The 19,328-nt window shown below is 39.3% G+C and overlaps 3 protein-coding genes across 14 annotated transcripts in view; all 3 read left to right on the top strand.

Annotated features, from left to right (window-relative positions):
* Window positions 1-6,078, top strand: part of CDC14A (cell division cycle 14A) — a 51,939-nt gene extending 45,861 nt beyond the window's left edge. For 6 of the 10 annotated variants that reach the window (XM_068141018.1, XM_068141012.1, XM_068141011.1 and 3 more), the window contains 2 exons: window positions 272-594; window positions 4,326-6,078. In XM_068141018.1, the coding sequence (XP_067997119.1) occupies window positions 272-594; window positions 4,326-4,339 (337 nt within the window). In that variant the 3' untranslated portion in view covers window positions 4,340-6,078. The remainder of the gene's footprint in view (window positions 1-271; window positions 595-4,325) is intronic. The other 4 variants (XM_068141017.1, XM_068141019.1, XM_068141020.1 and 1 more) reach the window with 2 other exon arrangements.
* Window positions 6,079-8,991: 2,913 nt separating this feature from the next.
* On the top strand, window positions 8,992-10,109 carry GPR88 (G protein-coupled receptor 88). The gene has a single exon (XM_068141024.1). It carries the CDS (start codon window positions 9,024-9,026, stop codon window positions 10,107-10,109), a length of 1,086 nt encoding a protein of 361 aa, XP_067997125.1. The 5' UTR covers window positions 8,992-9,023.
* A 110-nt stretch (window positions 10,110-10,219) lies between these two features.
* VCAM1 (vascular cell adhesion molecule 1) overlaps window positions 10,220-19,328 on the top strand; it is a 68,740-nt gene continuing 59,631 nt past the window's right edge. The window contains exons 1-2 of one of the 3 annotated variants that reach the window (XM_068141037.1): window positions 10,220-12,454; window positions 16,551-16,632. The gene's annotated coding sequence lies outside the window, so the exon portion shown is untranslated. Of the gene's footprint in view, window positions 12,455-16,125; window positions 16,633-19,328 lie in introns of those variants that run through there. The other 2 variants (XM_068141040.1, XM_068141039.1) reach the window with 2 other exon arrangements.

The raw sequence follows: 19,328 nt of genomic DNA on the forward strand, positions 1-19,328 counted from the left end.
TCAGGCACTGCCTAAACATTTTAACATGATCTCCTGCATGTGTATATGATTTGATAGAGGTGACAGCTGGCTGTCGTAGTGTTGAATGGACAAAGTTTGGGAACTCCTGACAAAGAATTCTGGTTTTCAGTCTTTGAAAGCTAGAAGACTAGCCCATGTGCAAACACAAATGATTTCAGAATGGTTTGTGTTATTCACCTAGAGTCTGGATTGTTTGATTATTTTTTTGTATCTGTGTGTATTCTTCCCCCCCATATGTTTTTCCATTCAGCATTTCCATAAACTCCAGACTAGCCAGTTCTCTAGGGAACCTGTATGCTGCTTCAGATGACGATGAAAGCAAAATGACATCATTGTCCTCTAGGACAGGTTTTTCTGTAAGCCATATCTCCAGCCACTTGAACAGTAGCTTGCAGCTGCCTCACAGAAATAACCATGAACTGAACAACAACTTATACAACAGAAGCAGCAGTAGTGGCAACAACCTGAGCAGCCAAACCAGTTTTCACAGCACCGTGACAGATGAGTACGCAGCAGCCTTCCTTTATGGGCCCTACAACTCCTCCAGCACCCTGCCAGAGTCAGTCAATTCCCGTAAGTTCATAGGCACAACAGCACTTTCAGGCATCTAACCAATGCTTACCTTCCTTGCTTCTGTGAGCAAAACCGTCTCAAAAAAACCCCAGCATAATTCTCTGGCTTCCTTTAATGTTTCTGAATGGCATCTTTATCTGGTTTTGATTATCATTTCAGCTGCTTTTTTTCCATCTCTTTCAAGTATCTAGAGCATGGAGGGTTCATGAAAATGTATCACTCCTGAATTTAAACCCCTAAACTAACACCTTTTCTTACGTCTCTTTTTATGGACCTTCTTACCCTTTGGATTTTTCTATTTCAAATAATCGATTACATAGTTTCTGAGTTTATTATGTATTGTAATTTTCAAGCAACAAAGCTTTAAACCCAGCCATTGTATGTATCACAAACATCAAACTGGATGTTCTGATTAAACAGAATCTCATAATTACAATTTGAAGAAATATTTTTTTTGAGCACATTTAAGGTACCACAATAAGATTATTTTACTTCAGTCTTATAATAGTTAAAAGATTGTTCTTTGAAATGTGTTTTTATTGAGGAGTATGTAACTGGGTAGTCTTAAGATGAGTCACCTTTTGCATCTATAGCTGTCATGGGAACTGGTAAGATGGAAAATTTTTTACAAGTGGAGAAGTTTAACAGTATTTTTAAATTCATATACATGAGCTTTATACTTGTAGAGTGGTTTTTCTTAATAAGAACTTCCCATTAATGAATATAGGACAGCCTTTGCAAAGAGAACACAGACACTAGTGCATCTTGCTGATCTGTATGTTTAGCAGACTCGAAGGATAGCTTCGAGTGATTTATTTTAGGGGATCTTGTGTACTCAGTAATTCTTGCCTGCTGCAACATTGCTGTTGCAACAGTGGTTTGGGAGAGTTGAGGCACAATTGAAAGAACTTAGATTACTTCTTGCAATTCTCCTGGAAAAGTGCATGTTTTGAGTCCTAAAAAGTAGCCCTAAAATGCTGTAGAGGTGTTTCCTCTTCAACTTTCTGCCAAAGCTGGATGCATATGAACATGGCTCCAGTGCCAAGATCTATCTGTGGCTTGTTTTCTCTTCTAGTAGGCATCCCATGCCTCTTACCAAAGAAGATGGTAATTTAAGCAGTTCCTTCAGCATGAACTTCATTAGATCTCATTAACTATGATTAAACTAACCATTTCTTAGTTCTTCAAATGTCTGATATTTGGGTATCAGACACTCCATGGGACCATTGTGGGAGTACATAGGGGGATTTCTACTCTGTTAACTGATTTTGTACGCTCAGCATTGCAGTTCAGCAGGCAATTTTTCTTTGGGCTTTTTTCCTTAATTCTTTATCTCTGTTTTAAATAAGATTTTGTTAAATACAAAATCGTGACTTGTTAAAGGTATATTTGCACTTTTTGGTTTTGATAAAGCTTTCAGCATCACAAGCCATACTTTTGAGTCAATGCAAAAAGGAGGTAGGAATGTAAATTTTAAATTGGAAAACTCCTCAAAAGATTTAAAAAATAAAATAAAATTAGAAAGTCACCATTACATACTTTGAAATATTACAGTCAGTGTCTTTGGACAATGTGAAGATTTAAGAGCACAAATGACTCAACTGCAAAAAAAAAAAAACCAAACCAACAAGCAAAACCAAACCAAAATCAACCAACCAGAAAACAAAACCAAACCAAACAAAAAAACCGCCACAAATTAAATGTATCATTGTTCAAACTCAAAAGTCAGTCTGGATAGTTTACACCAGCTCAGTTGTTATGACTATCACTGTGTTTTTATGAATAGGGACTTCATAGAAAGTCACATCAATTAACCTGGGAAAAGACATTAGGAAGAAGTCATTGCTATGCAAAATAGAGCTATGGTGAGGGTGGGAACACACCGAAAAACAGATTTCTCAATTTGGAAATAAATAAAATAAACCCTGCCTACCCATCTGTAATGAAAATTAACAAAGCATGCTGCCTTGTTTCCAAGCAGTCCGTGCTACATGGAGATTTCTTCTATGTTGTCATTAATTTTTTCCGTATTTTTGCAGCTTGGATTCCAGGCAATTTTAAGAATTTTGGTTTCAGCTTCAGAACCTTTAATTTATGGTTTGCTTGTTTGTTTAAGTAATGATGTGGTTCTTTGTCAGCTAATACTAGCAGTTCCCCAAATCACCAGGAGCGTACGGTGCTTTCTGGTTACCCTCTGTCTGTCCAGCTTATTACTGTACAACATATGAGAGTACATAATTACTAATGCATTTTTTAAATGTTGTTTCATCAGCTTTAATTGGAATTCATCTTTGAAGGATCCATTTCAAATATTACTCTAAGTGTAACCATTTTTTTAAAAATTATTTTTCAAATACAGGTCCTTGAGGATCATTAAGAGAACAGAAGTTTCAAGTGCTCATTAATGAATGGCTATTCCTTCTGACTCACACTTACAGATGTAATAAATAAATTGACAAAGAGTGGAGTGGGGGAAAATAAGCTTCTATGTTTATGTATTCCATGGTGATTCAGAGCCTATAATGAAAAAATACTTGTTAGAGCTGTTTAATCTTACTGATACCCTTCATGTTGAGCCCATTCCATAGTAAAACCAGACCCTTTTTAGTCAGTGGTATTCAAATCTTTACATGCTGACAGCAGGTTTTTTTTCAGCCTAGGGAAGAATATGCAGATGGTCTCAGATCTTCAAGAAGTGAAAATGCATTTAAAAGACAGCTTTGAAAATATACACTGAAACTTGAGACAGAAAAAATGAGCATTTGTGATATTAAAGCTCTAAAGGCTTATCTATCTTACGCACTTAAAGTAATAGGTTTAACTATGGTTGGAAAAGAGTATTTCTGTAGTGAGCAGGTAGAAGTAGCATGAAAAGACTCCAAGGCTCTGAGCTTTCTCGGGATTCATGTTGTTCTGTAGTGGGTCTCTTAATTCTGATTAATTGATGCAGTTTTAAAATGGCTGGGGTTTTTTATTTATTTGTTTATAACCATACTAGTATAGTGAGGAACTCTCAAGTAAGATTTGATTAATCAGAATGACTCCCTGAACACACCTGTGTAGCAGGTAATCAAATATTTGTACACTGTCTAAACTGATTAATTCCTGTATTATAAAATCTTAGATGTCAGTAGAACCAAAAAGGGAAATAAATACAGTAGACCAGGTTATGCTTTCCTCTCAGTTACACTGACTGCTAGCTAATCCAGATGAGCCATTTGCAGTGCTTCATTTTCATCTGATTTTACTAATCATACTTTAATTGATTCATATGCATAGTTGTGCTCTTGTAGCTTTTCTCCCCCAGTACTTAGCTATGCTGTGTATGTCATTACCTGAATCAGCATCTAAAGTATGCTGTTTGGTTGTTTTTTTTTACAGTAGCACTTAGATTCTCACTCAGGACAAAAGAAAGTATTTCAGCTAGAGTGACTGCAATCGTATGTCTTCCTAACACATTTTTAAGTGATTGTTTCAAGGTGGTGTTTTAAAGGACTTGTAACACTTTATTCAAGAATCTCTAGAATTTGGGTTGAAAAGTGTAGATATAGGAAAGGTGATGTACTGTAGGCAGTTTTTGAGTTTTTACCTGTGCAGTGGTTGATATCTCCCTCCAACTCTTATTTTCTTCTTCCTGTCCCTCCTCTACTCGTTACCTTTAAGTGAAAAATGCATATTATATACAAATATAACCTCCTCAGGAAGTTTTAATCAGTTTTTCTTCTCTGCAGTCCCTTCGGTCTGAGTTTTTTCAGTACTAAAGCCTTGCTGCTTTGGTGAAACCTGATGAGCTCTTAAATTTGAAGTCCTTCATGAAGAACTACTTATGGAAGCTGCTCACTCTGAGGAGGAATCTTCAATACAAGACACGTTAAAACATTCACACCAAGGAGAGACTTCTGAACAGGCAGATATTTCTTATTAATAACTACTGCAGATGCACTGATGTTGAATTTATGGAAATTATTATCCCATGTTATATACAGATTTAAATTTTTAATATTGAGACGGCTTGAATATATATTTCTAATGAGTTTCATTAGGACATTTATTAACTTGTGTACAGTGTTAAAATATGTATTAAGAGAATATTTTGGTATGCAATATATATAATAATTATGTGAAAATTAGAATATTTTAATTTAGTATCCACTTTGCTACAAAAATGTTTATTTTAAAAATTTTTTACATGTTTATCAAAGATATGCAAATTTTTCAATGAACAAGATGTTTTTCTTGTTCTATGGGTCCATCATCATTGCTTAGAGCCTAATGTAATTGCTTTTTCACTAATTGGCCTTCTAGTAACTTAATGGAAGTCTAACTAGTGAGACTAGTTATTACACGATCAACTGAAAGCACTTGATACATAGTCTGCTTTCCACTTTCAGCTGCTAATGGAAACACTATGAAAGAAAAAGGGAAAATATTTGTTGAAATGTAACTTTGATCTTTCACTGCAAAGAGAAAGTAATTTATCTGATGATTCAGTTGTACATTAATGCTTTTTTTTGAACTTGTTTTAACTTTTAAATGTAGACTGTTAAAATTTTGCTATGCAATATATACTGCAAAAAAGCAGACCAAATTTAAGCTGCTAAGGATATGCATTGTACTATGAATTTGGCAGTGCCACCTACTTACATGTTTTTAACCTACATTTGACGTGTCCAGTTTCATTATCACAGCACACTAAAGTAAATGTTGGAAATACATTAAACTTTCATTTATCCATTGGATGTTTCAGAAATCTTTTCATTTGAAAACTGCTGTTAAATGTATAGCTAATGTAACCTGTATCACAGAATATTTTGGTCAGTAGTAAAGATGGTTTTTAAAGTATGGTTTAATCAGGTGATTAAGAATCAGAATTACAATTAAGTGGTGTTACAGTGAAGTACTAGAGACCTCATATAAAATTTCAGAACTCCGCAAGTGCATTGTAAGCAAAGAAATGTAAGGAGATGTGAGTACTAGATTTGCCACTACTTTAGGAAACCAGAACAGGTTTGTCACCTATGAGCTTTTTCCCAAGGTCCACAGACGGTGGGTTGAATTATCAGTCTTTGTTCCTGAAGCCCTGTAAATGCCCTGTATTAGCTTTACAACTGAAGTGCCACATTATTTTTCAAAAAGACCAGATCACAAATTGCTATGGAAAGTTGTAGTCCAAGCACTAATAAGCAATACTGAGAGCAGCTGAATAAATGAGTAAAATTTGCATACAATACTGTACTTTTTTCCACAACTGTGTATATGTAAGATATACACACACAAAGTAGCACATGTGTGTGACTATATATACAACATAGCTGTACATGAATTATAGAAGAATGGTAAGGTATTTCTACCTCTTATAAATAATTTTGGCATGTATTTTGATATAAATAGTTCTCCTTAATAAAATACTGTTTAATTTTGAAATGTAGATATATATCTTTATATACATACTGCTAATTGATAATAAAATGCCTGTATCAGACAGCTTCCTTGTCTCTTGGCTTTTTTTAGTTAGATCTTTTGATGTAAACTAATACAAATTAAATGCCTAATTGAAGAGTAGCTCTTCAAAATCACCTTCTTTCTTCTAAACCATCTATCTTTAATAAGAGGATGTGACAAGCAGATGTTAGTATGATCGATATCTTTGGTATCTGCTAACTCTAGATAGTCTTTTTGCTTTGTATAACATCAAGCATTTAATCAATGTGTTGATATTATGATGTAGAGGTTATATTTCAAAATACCATAATTTAAAAGCTGAGGAAACTTTTACATGGGCAAGGACCCTTGTTAAAGGTGTAACATACCTTGTCTTTTTGCATGTGCAATGGGTGTCTTAGTCTTGCTAACAGCAGGGTCTTTGTCCATAAGAATGTAAAAGGTCATGCTTTTATTTAGCTTTTTATCCTTCCTTTAATTAAAAAGTGGTCACAAATGGTTCTAGCATGAACTCTGCTGCTAATTTTTGCCACTTGGCTTTGTGGCATGATTATTTATCCACAGTGTTTAATACTCTTGTCAGGTACATCTGTACTGCAATACAGGATGTCAGTGGTGTGTGATTGTTACTTTGTCACTCTAAGGGACTGGCAAAGTGAGGAATAGAGCAGATGCTTTAGAAGTTGCAAATTCTAGTGACAGTCTAATCTAAAAATCACAGTAAAAGGCAATGGAAGGTGATTTGGATAGGTAGAGTAAATATGAAAGAAGAACAACTTATTAAAACATTTCTTGTACATAGGAATCAACCTCTTGAGCCTTTTCCTAAACTTGTTGATTTATTATATGAAGTATGTGAATGTCAGCTAATGGAAATACTTAATTCTTAAAAACTAATTATACAGTATTCTGTAACAACTAGCTTAACAACCAATCTGGGGACAGTGAAAGGTAATGGAGGTCTTTAGAACCCTGTAGGTTTTAAGAAATACCCTCGAATTTGTTCCATATCATCCATTCACTTAGCCTTGAACTTTGCCATTTCTGTTGCTTCATATATCAGTATTTTGTTCCGGGAGAACAAGCTGTAGCACATGAGATCTTTAAAACGAAGTTTGATAAACACATAAAAATAGTCCAGAGGTCTACCGGGCCTATGATTCTGTGGCTAATGCCTTCTGAAACAATCATCTCTTTACAGGGTGCTTTAGGAAGCTTTTTGGTTAGGGAGGTATTTCATGTAACAGATTTAGAGAATATTTTTCAATTACAGTGCTGCAGAAAGAGGAGGATTTTAGTTTTTGTAATAACTGTTCTCTACTGACAGTTAAACAATGAAAGGCCTCAAAAGGTTTGACACTTGATTAGATCTACACTGTAAAGTGCAGCAGGCAAAAAATATGGTAATGAAGGGCCCGATCAAGTAAATTAGTCAGGTATGTCTTTAACCTTAAGCACATGAGCAATCTAATTAATTTTAAAAGAACACAGGTATTCGTGTTTGTACCAAATCCACATTTGGATCCATAGTTCTGTCAATTGCAAACATGAGCCTTTCTGTCAAATAAAAGATGTGCTGTGCTGCAACAAAATAATCCATTATTTTTAACACAAATTAACTTCGTTATCTATTTGTTAGCATTGTGCATTTTAAGAAAAACACCTTATAAAGGTATGCTTGGTCAATATACGGATCGTACCTTATGCACTAAGATTGCTTAACTAAGTAGCCTACATAAAAGCCACCTGTGAAAACAGCTTTTCTGCTAAACTTGCCACAAAATTAGTCGTCATTCCTTTTCTGAAAGTTTTGTATTAAATCTTGTCCAGAATGAGGACTGTTAATACTTTGTCTTTGTTTGGGTACAGCACTGTAGAATTCCTGGGAGAACTCCAATACTAACTCTTCTCCATTTAGGAAGGGATTGTTAAGCCCAGTTCATTTCAACCATTTTTCAGTTCGCCTGAGTACCTGTCATTCACCTCTGAGGAAGCTCGTGCTCTGAATTAATTTTGGTTTCAAACACTATTGCTGATTGTGTTTTGTTTGTGTATTTGCTGACACCAGTGTTCACCTGCTGTTTGGTGATGCACGATTTCCTGTAGGCTAAGACAGGCTGAATTTTTTTGGACCAGCCTGTTTCTCAGATAAATACTGTCTTAACAAGGATCTGTGTGTATATTCTGTTTGAAAGACTTGATTTAGAAAGTATATTGTTGTTATAGACCAATTCTACAATTAACTTCGAGCTTGCAGAGCATGCTCTCTTCTAGCAAAAAATCAGTCTGAGTATTCAGCAGGGGAGTTTATAATATAGATTGGATTTCAGACAGAAGTGACTGACACCGTTTTGAAAGCCTGCTGCACATCGAAGGTACATAAACAGGTTAGGATCAGGAAACTGGCAAAGCAGAAAGAGTCAGATTGTAGCTGCAGTATTTCTGGAGCACAAGATTCGGTGGTGTGTTTTTTGTTGGTTTTTTTTTTTTTTTTCCTTCTTCTTGATTTAACAAGTTGAAAATCTGCTGAATAATTCATGAAGAGTGGAAGGGATGAATCTTCCTGGAATGATATACAGTGTACGTACTGTGGCACAGGAGAAACTGCAAAGCTTTGTATCAGTTGCTGCCGTTACTGCTGCTGATTGCAAGGTGCTGCTGCTGCTTTTGGTGTCTTCACAGTTACAGAATCCTCAGTCACGCTCTGATCTGCTAACAGCTACCTGCTCCCTATGGACCCACCTTGGTTAGCTACAATTTGTGGGATCACTTGCTACCTACCTGTCTTGGACACTGCTGTTCTCTGGATCATAACTGCAAATACCTTTTTCTGGACCTTGCAGCTTGTATGACTGAAGCCTGCCTTAGAGTCTCTCAGCCACACATCCTCCGATGTGCTTGGTGGGGGACTCCTGCAGCAGGATCTTCTGACCCAAGCAAGGATGGGATTTACAGGGAGCAGTCAAAACTGAGCTGCATTCAGCGAGATGCCCAACGCCTCTTCCTGGAGTGCTAGCTCGCCTCTGCTGCTGCTCTGGGAGGACTCCTCTGGGACCCGCATCTTCCTATCACTGCTCTATGCAGTCTTAGCTATCTCAGGGACTTTATCCAATGTGATGGTCATTTATTTAGTCTTCTCCTTCAAGAAGCTGCAGACAACCAGCAATGCCTTCATCGTGAACGGCTGTGCGGCAGACCTAAGTGTGTGCGCCCTGTGGATGCCCCAGGAGGCTGTGCTGGGGCTGTTGCCTCCCAACTCCTCCTCCCTTCGCTCAGCAGAGTATCGGCTGCTCCGAGGGGGACTCCTCGGCCTCGGCCTCACCGTCTCCCTGGCTTCTCACCTGCTGGTGGCCTTCAACAGGTACGTGCTCATCACCAAGCTGCCCAGCGTGTACCAGGCCCTCTACCAGCGGAGGCACACGGGCTGCATGATCGGCCTCTCCTGGGCCCTCGCCCTGCTGCTGGTCCCGCTGCTGCCTGGGCTCTGGACTCCGGGCTCTGCCCAGCAGCCGCCCCTGCGGCAGACGGACGGCAGCTCTCGCTACACCGCCCTGCTTCTCGCCCTGGCCGTGCTGGGCCAGACTGCTCTGCTGCTCCACTGCTACCTCGGCATCGTGCGGCGGGTGCGGGGCAGCGCCAAGCGAGTCAGCGTCCTCAACTTCCACCTCCTCCATCAGCTGCCCTTCCCCGCCGCCCCGCCACCGCCGCGCCGCGCCCAGCGGCGCCTCAGCAGCGTCTCCGTCCTCCTGCTCTGCTGTGTCTTCCTCCTGGGCACCCAGCCCCTAGTGTGGGTGAGCCTCCTGGGCTTTTTCCTGCGACCGGCGCCGCCGGCGCTGCAGGCCGCCAGCTGGCTGCTGCTTTGCTCCCTCTCGGCCCTCAACCCTCTGCTCTACACGTGGCGCAGCGAGGAATTCCGCCGGGCGGCCCGCTCCGTCCTGCCCCGCGCCGAAGGCCCCGCCGCCGCCCCGCGCCCCGCCACTGCCGCCGGCCCCGCCGCCGCCCCACCGTGCCCGCAGCTGCCGCGGCGCCGAAGCACAGCGGGCAGCGCCAGCGCCGCCGCCGCGCCGCGCTGAGGGGTCGCGGCTGAGCGCGGGCGGAGGGCAAGGGCCCCCGAGCAGCCCGCGGCTCTCCCGCCGGGGGGCGCCCAGGGGCCCGTCGCGCGCTGGTCGGGCGGGAATAGCCTCGTTCCCTAACGCCGCGCCGCCGCCCTCTCGCCAGTGGTCACCTCAGGTCGGGGATCCGAGCTGCCTGCCTGTCCCTCCGCCGCGCCCGGTGGCGAGGCTCCGTGCCGTGGCAGCTGCCGACCCGGCCCCCTCCCCGATAGCGCTCCTTTCTTTGTACATTCTCCTGCTGCTCCTTTGGGGCCCCACGCATTTCTTCCCCGCTTCCTCTTTCACCGTACTGACAGGCGGCCTGAAGTTCTGACTGCCCTGAGGCACTGGGACGGGCGCTGGGGCGTTCTTCAGCCTGCCTGCCCGCAGCGACACTCACCGGCCCCAATCCCAGCAGCGGCCAGCGCCCGGCTGCCGGCCAGCACTCCAGCCAACAGCGGAAAAGAAATCTGGGATTACTGGTAAATACGGCAACGTGTGTTAGCTGTCGTAGTGCTTTAAAGATTTCAGTATGAGACAGCTTTTTTTGAGACTTGCTGCAAGTTTGTTTTTATAAAATCTGTGTAATTCTTTCAGCATTTGAAGTAATTTTTTGAAGCGATCTCTTTGAACACAGGGCTCATATGTGAAGAACTGACAAGTGTCTCACACCCCCACACAAATACATGCACACAGATGCACCAGGAACTGCTTCCTTCCCCCCCCCCCCCCCCAGGTTACCTACTCTCTGCTCCATGCAAGACCCTTCATCGGCTTTCCCCAGCAAACTTCCAGGTGATGCTATCATTGGAAAATGTTAAAAACAGGAACACGTCTGCCTTTGTAGTGATCTGGTTTAGATATTTTGCTTCAAAATTCTGTCCTGACAGAGGTTTCTGCCTATGGTATTGATAAATTACAATGTAATATGGAGACCAGTGTTGTCCATCTAACCTTGTCACCTGTTCAGTTACTGGTTTATGGTATTTGTATTAAGGTACATCACTGCTGATGCCTGAATTCACAGTCTCTGCTTAATATAAAGAGACAGATTATATGTGGCACTTACAAGATGACACCTCGAGCAGCGTGGCAAGGGACACAAACTCTGGTGGTGAGTGCTGCAGCCTCATTCCTCCCAGGAATGGACCTAAAATACTTGTGTTTCATTCTCTGTTGTTTGACCACCTCCTTCTTTTCCAACGCAGCTGCTGTTGTTTTCTTGGTGATACTTAAATAAGCACTCTCTTTGCTTCTGGCACAAAAGACTAGAAGGAGGTGGTTGTTTTCTGAATCACCTAACTCATGGTAACTTGAGAAGAGTGGACACATAGGAAGATAGCGAAGTTCTTCACAACAAGAGTGTGTTGCATTGGGTGATAGGTATTCATAGGACTTTGGAAGCTCTTGTGAGGATATTTGATTGACTGGACAATAGCAAGAAATAAGCATGATGGGTGTAACATAAAAGGCCTTATGGGTGATATTTTGTAATGCTCTATGCTTTGCTTGCCCTACCTGGTGGGATTTGAGTTTCAGTAGGAGCTGCTTTAAGAGGAAGAAAATAGTTGTTTTGTTTTTTTTCCAAGTCTAAGGCCCATGTGTTAGGCATCTATGCCACATACCAATATTTTACTTCTCTAAATTAAAAAAAAAAAAAACACTGTCATCAAAGAAAAGATTCTTCTTGAGGACAGGATTTGACAAAAGCAAAGAGCCAAAGCCTCACAAGGAAAATTAAAAAAATTAAAGTTACTGTGACATGCTGAAAATATTACCATCTTGAAAACAGCTTCAGCTCCTTGCAAGGACTTGCAGAAAAGTAAGAGAAGTTTCCTCGTGTCTGAGGCTTACAGAGAGCTGCTTCCCCCATCATGGAAAGGGTGTGAGAGAGCGTGCTCACTGAGTGACAGTGTTAGAAAAATGGGGAGGGCTAGCAAGAAAACATGAACACATGAGATATGCAAAGTTTATTTTATCAACACTGTGCACGTATCTTGGAGAGTGGAGGAGCCACTATATCCTCATTATAATCTCTCGTCTTAATCATAGTGACTGTGCTTTTGCTAGCCTTGGGCAGCAAATGGTGAAGGAAAACTGTTCCAACCACACCTATACCAATTCTGGAAAACACTCTGCATCACTGCCAAAATAAAGCTAAACCAAGGGCTGTCTTGGTTCATTAACTATAAAGTAATCCTTACACCGGAATCTGCAAAAGGATATACAGCGCCGCTTCTTACTATGGCAAAAGGAACTGAAGACACTGGGTAGAGCTCAGTACTGGGTCCATAAGCAAAAGAGTAAACTTCAAAATAAAAAACTAGGTAATGTCCCCCTCATTTTTTGGCTATGGAACATGTTAGTCTGGAATTAAAGCAATAACCTGTTTCAGAATTCAGTGTCCAAGCATCAGATAACTGGAGCTTCTGGGCTTCTTCCCTTGTAAAATAGCATGCAAGGTAACTGAAATGCCTGTATTTTATATAGAATCCATTTTAAATGCAAATACGTATGAAAAATGCTATCATGTACAAAATTCCAGTCAGCTATCCTTATGCTATGCATTAATTCCAGAGAACAGCTGGAAATCCCTTGTAAAATTTGATGTAATTACATCTGACTGTAAATCTTTGACTCTTTAAAAATACTCAGGTGACTTTAAATAGCATTACACAGAAATAATTTTAATTTAAGGTAATTAAGAAATAGTAATTGTCTCAAGATGAGTTTCTCTGAGAAATTACTGCTCAGAAAAGTCCTGTATGCCTTGTTCTACAGCCATATTCTTTGTATTTCTGCGTTGTAAATACTCCATGGTAAACTGCAATGCGAGCTCAGTTTAGCTCAACTTCTGAATCTGTGGTACTGCTTCTTGGTTGAGAAAATTGATCTAACTCAATTTTTAGCATCTATGCTTTACTTTTACAGCTGATTAAAATTTGTCCACTGCTAGTTAAATGGTGACTTTTCTTCAGTACGAATGTCTGCCATGCTCAAACAACTAATTTACAGATGCAGGGAGTGTGTTGCCAGCTGTCATTTAAAATTGCTCAAGCAAACAACCTTTCAAGATGGTGGGAATCCTGTCAGCAAGTTAAGCAAGGTTTGCTTGAATTGAATGCATCCTTTGCTCTGGTGTTATGCCAAGCAAGCTGTCTGAGCACAGCCTAAAGCTGCTCTTCCTAGAATGGCTGGTCAGCTGGCTTCACATGTAGTAGATGAGGGCTGTGATCTCATTAAAGCACTGGAGTGATTAGACAGCAGCGCAGATCAGCCATGTTGTTGATGTGCAGTAGGTGCCTATTCCTATGCTATTTTCTCAGGGCATCTGGAAACAAGCAGCTACAAGTTAGTAATAGGCTGTTTGTAGCCGTTTGCACTAATGTGGCTTGGAAACAACTTTTTGTTGTATAATGACCGAAGTGAAGCTGTCACTCAGTTTGCAGTGTGCCCATGCAGAAATACACGTGGGACCTTCTTCCTGAAGGTAAAATTGTGATGCCTCAGAATAACACCCCAGAGCAGAAATATGGTTATTTGTGAAAATTGCTTGCAGAGGGTGTTCGTGAAGCTGTCATTTTGAGTAAAACTTTTGTAGTTATCCTTAGTTTAAAACACTTATGAAAAGCCATTGAGCTGCTTTATGGAATTCAGGTAGCTATAATATGAGCCTCCACCAAAACTGGACAATTATTGTCCTAAACAATGTGCATAGAAAAGAACAGGCAGCAAAGTGAAACTGGAAAAATATGACTAGAAGAGATAAAGATAGCAGGACAGAGGCACTGACAGTGTGATCCTCAGAAACAGCACACACAAAAGTCTGAAAACCTAAAAGAGGCTTGGGATTATGCTGAAACAAACCACCTCAGATTATTCAGTTCTTTATATACATAGGAAGATTAACTCTGTGATTTTCTTAATAAAGAAAACCATGTAATCGTATTCACAATTTCTTCTTTTAACAAAGAATATTCAATACACTGGCAAATATTCTTTAACCTCTGGAATCAAAATTCTGAAGCTATGAACTGTGTCAGCATTCTTATGGAGGCCGCATTCAACAGCATTGCTGGATTTACAAGAAAGGATAACGTCTTAGCTAACCTCCATATTCAGTCAGCCATAAAAGCACACTGTGAACCTTTTCTTTTTTCCCTAACTACAAAATTGATGCTATTTTTAAAAAAACCCACATACAGATTATTTTCAAATGAAGACATTTAAGTGTAGCATTTCATTAAAGAAAGAAGTGACAACATATACTTTAGCTTTCTAGTTCATCTTAAATCACATCACTAGATTGTTGCAGTATTCTTTAAATTCAGAAGTCCCTTTCCCAAACAGCAGTGAAAATAGCTTTTCTCGTGACTGTTTAAGTTCTAAGAAAGCTACCTTTTTTTGCTCTTTTATGTCAATCCATCCCATGCACTGTCATCATTTTACCAGGGTAATAATCTGTCTTCTTGCCTTCTTTTTCCCTTTCTTCAGTAATTTCTGTAATTTCCTTCACTAAGGGAAAAATACTTGATCCTGCTGATCAGGGCATGACTCCTTGAGTAGTTTAAGTTTTGGAGACAACTGTAAACTAGGACCAAAGAACTGAGAGATAAATCCCACATACTTATATTTCTGCTTAAGACTGAGTAGGTTTTGAAGGTGAATTTTTCCTCTGTAGAGTAGTGGACAAATGCTGTGTCTGTATTTACAGATACTTGCATTTGATTAAGGCTGTGTAAAAACCATGTGTAGCATAGAAAAAAAGTCACAAATAATTTGAAGGCTGGAGAAAAAAACTTTTTAGCTCATTATGATTAACTTGTCAAAACTGACCTCATCCCAGGATAGAAACCTTTGTGCAAGTATTCAAACCAATCTGGTACCATACAAGGTGATCTAATGATCTGGCTTGGAAAACAAGGCCTTATAAGGGAAAATAGCTCTCTTTTAAGAGTGTGGAACGCCTTGTTTGTTTAGTGTCAATGAGTTCAATATATCAAGGCTTCCTGTGTAGTCTGCCCTACACTTAGGCTGGGCAGGTAGTCATGAAATTAAAAGAACTGGGGAAAAAAAAAATCCTGAAGAAAAACACTTGTGACTGCTTTGCGATGAAACATAGTCACTTTTCCAGGAAGGTTAACTCTTTGGTGTTTAGGGCAAGCTATGGGATATCTAACTTGCAATCCCACACCAAGCCTATTGTAAGTACAGAGCCAGGTTGTTAAGGGTTTGTAAGAAAAGCAACTGCCTGTTGGAGGAGGGAGCTGAAGCCAGACAAGGAAGCTCTGTGGCACTGTAGGCTTCACCATGCTGGACTATGCTTGTATGGGACAATGAGTTAAAATAATGAACTACAGAAAGGTGCCTCTGCCAAAAGTTTTAATTGTTTCTTAAATCTCTTTTTGTACTTCTGTGAGATCATCTTCTGCTTCAAATGTTTGCCTGCTGTTTTAGAACTGACAGCAGATGAAAACCATATTTATTATTAATTATAAAGGAAACATGAAGAAACAGTAATTCACATTCTCAGTGGAGAGAAACAGCTCCCATGGTTCAAGGATTAAGAGAGAAGGAACAAAGATGGAGCTGCTGTTATTGAAAAACTTCACTTGAGACCAAAGAGAGCTTGTGTTTGGGAGCAGTCTTACAAAGTGCAATAGCTGCTGGTGAAAAATGCTACCATAGATCTGTCACTGTTTTCTGAATGGGCATCCTAGTGGTGTTTGCTTGTGATAGAGAGGTATTAATATTTGTTGGAAACAGCTATACAGCTTTGGTTTCTCAGAGAATTTTGCTTACTGCAGCAGGACTTGGCTTTTCTGTTCCCCCTCTTCCTGAGAGTTCAAAGAGCAGCTGAGTGAGGAAAGTGGAAGAGCACTCCTGGGGTGAGAAACAGCAGGACATAACATATGTGGGAGAGAGATCTTTGATATCTCACTATTTTACTTACAGCTTCATGGATTTGCCATCTCAGATGGAAATTTCTCAAGTGATGTCTTCAGGATGACTGGAATCTTCAACAGTCCAGTGACATTCTCAGGGCAGAACTGAAAATGCAGATAGGCTTCAGGCATGAGCTGCATCCATCCTGATCAGTTCTGAAGCTAATAAATGTGATGGAGATCCTGTGTCAGTCTGAAGGCATCAAAGAGAGCATTAGAGACAGAAGGAAACTCTGAAAGAGAGAGCTTGAGAGACAAAGTTGATGATTTGAACAACATTCAGATTTCTGCAGAGCACTTTGATTTATGTGTGTTCTGCTGAGCTGAGATAGTGAAGTATCTCCTTTGATTTCTTTCGCCTTCTTTGTCTTCCTTGCCTGTAATGGCCACTTTCTTATTTTCTGACGCTAACTTTGATGTAATTTCTTAAAATACCTTTTCTGTGATTCTTTATAAACTTTACATCTTTCATTCTAAGGCTCAGTGAAGTGGCTGTAGCTGTGGAGACAAAAGCAGCAAGGTTTGAACAGAGATAGTAGCCAGAAATATTATGAAGAGATGTAAGTAGTACTACATCCTGTCTATGTTTGTGCATTACTGCTTTGTCTTCTGTTGCATTTAATCTGTTGCTATCTACACATATTGAAATAGCTTCTTTGCAGTAGTAGGAGCATCCTCCATAAATAAAATCTCTTTCAATTTACCCTTTTTTATAAAGGTAGTGGTAAAATCTTGCAGGATTTGAAATGAGCAACCATGGTAGCATTATTGTCCCTCTTCCGTACAACTGAGCATCTTCCTTTGCTCTAGATTAGGGTGTAGGGTTTTTTTAATTGTGGCATAATTTTTCTAAGGCTGATTAAATGCAGGAGCTGGTAGTCTGTAACCTGGGGAAACAAAAGAACAGCCTCACTACTGCTTCTGTTTGATTCCAAGGCAAAGGCATTTATCATAGCTTTTGCTGTGGTTATCAGCTTCTCTTTTTTTTTTAATGTTATTAAAACAATGCAATAGAACTGGCTATTCTGTTGTTTTTTTCTTTTAAAGAAGAGATACGTAGGAACACAACAACTATTTATTGTATATGATGAGTAAATGTAAGGTTTCTGGATGCCACAATAGATACCTTGCTTGTTTGTTTGCTGTTTATTGTAACTGTTACGTACATGCTAACAGGATTACGAAAGTCATAAATATAACAAATACTGGCTCTGAGATGAATTAAATGCATGAATTAATTTTCTTCTCTTTCATGCATCATTAAATATTGCTCTTGTACTGTCTACTGATTATCTGTATTATACCTGCCACCTGATAGCAACCATGGTCGTTATGGTAATGTCAAGATTATAATTATAGTCCCTTCAGCAGTGTAGTCACACTCTGCTAAAAAATCTGTCTTTGAAATGGTAGTGTCCCTTGTTTGGTCTCAGCCCAAACATGAATATATTTTCAGATTTTTGAGAAGAAAAATACTTAGAAACTGAGTTATTAACATTCAAGAAAGATGATATATGTATATATATATATGTGTATATGTTGAAATACGTATCACCTTTTATTAGCATTCCAAGAAAACTATATACTTTATGTACATACATGTGTATATAATTCAGAAATACATGGCCTTTTTGAACTATGGTTTTACCTCATTTAACATTGACTAAACTTGCCTGAACATCTTATCCCTTGTCAAGCATCCTTTCAGGTGAGTTTGGGAATTTAAAAGTATAAAGAACCCTGCAGATATTACTCAGAGCTCAGAGAACCCATGTGAAAGCCTACTTGGCGGCATGTGTCAGTGTGGTAGTGCAGACCCTTTTGCAGTATAATACCTAGTTTATGGATATATCACTCAAGGTCTCTCTGATGGCAGAGACTGGTGATCTCTAAGGCCCAGAACCAGAAGCAGCACTCCTGGGATATGTGTGTTTACAGGACCACAGATTGTGGGTGGCAGGCAGAAGGTGACTTCCCAGACAATAAAATAGGTGCTTTCAGAGAGTCATCTGATTTCTGAAGAATGTAGGGGCAGAACTCTGAGAATGAATTTTAAGTCATTATCTGCTATCCTGTTCAGATTTTATTACTATTACTGGTCTGTTTTCTTTTACATTTGGGAGAAAATTGTTCATTTAATACTAAAGATAAAAAAATATTGTCTCAAAAGTATAAAACAATTCTCTTTCCAAATGTGAAAAAGTTCCAAGGAAACTATATTGAGATATCTGTGTGAGTGGGACTTGGGGATTAAAACCTACCATATACTACATATGTAACTTGTAACTATTATCTCATTCAGTAACATCTAACAGTATAAATATTATGTTAACCTAATGGATAAAATAGTTGATTATATGTTAATTGTACCTGTAATTTTAAAATAATTATAGGCACCATAATCAGGATAGATAGGCACATGAAAGTTTTTATCTTTAAGTGAGAGAATCTGTAGAAATACTACAGTGTTGTTTCATTTCTTGTTCTCTTCACTGGCACAGTACTACATTGAAATACTGCTTTTATTAATCAATTTTGAGAACAAAATTAATGCTTTTTAATATATTTTTGGTAATATTTTCACATCAGTATTAAGTTTTAAGCGCAAGTGTGCAAAGTTGTCTGTGTGCCAGCCATTCCTAGGTTGGCATAGGTACCTGAAATAAATGAAATAATTTTATTCAGATAGCCAATGAACAAACTATTGCCAAGAATGTTCATTAAAACAAGCAAAAGTGGATGCTGTGGGCAGTAAGGATAGCTGTGTCTGTATGCTCTTTAGGAACAAGAAAGCTTCTAGTCTGCAGCCTACTTTTTTTCAGTGGCCAACTAGGGATCTGATTGAGTTTTTCTCTCATACAGTAATCTGCAAAAGATCACAATTACTGCACCCCTCTAACAGCTGCATGTATATGCTACCATTTCACACTCAGTAGGTCCTCTATCCTTATATCTTTACACACTTAAAGTGATTTATGTAAAAAGGAATAAGGGCAGCAGAATCACAGTTTGTTAATTATTTAGAGATTAAGACATTATTATACCCTAATCATTTAAGAAATTTGATTGATTAGTAGAATGTAATGGAAAATATTTTTTCTTGCCATTGAGTCTGAAGTGAGTTTGAAGACTGGTTTACTACTAGGCATTAACACTGAGAGGTTTGTGTAGTGATGCCACTAGATGGAAGTGAACTGTGCTCATGAGACAGAATAGGAAATATCCCTCCTAGCCGCAAAGAGCACATCAGTGAATT

This window comes from Melanerpes formicivorus, unplaced genomic scaffold (genome assembly GCF_026170545.1).
Source record: "Melanerpes formicivorus ecotype bairdi unplaced genomic scaffold, bMelFor1.0.p_v2 SCAF_7, whole genome shotgun sequence".
In the NCBI taxonomy this organism is placed as follows: Eukaryota; Metazoa; Chordata; class Aves; order Piciformes; family Picidae; genus Melanerpes; species Melanerpes formicivorus.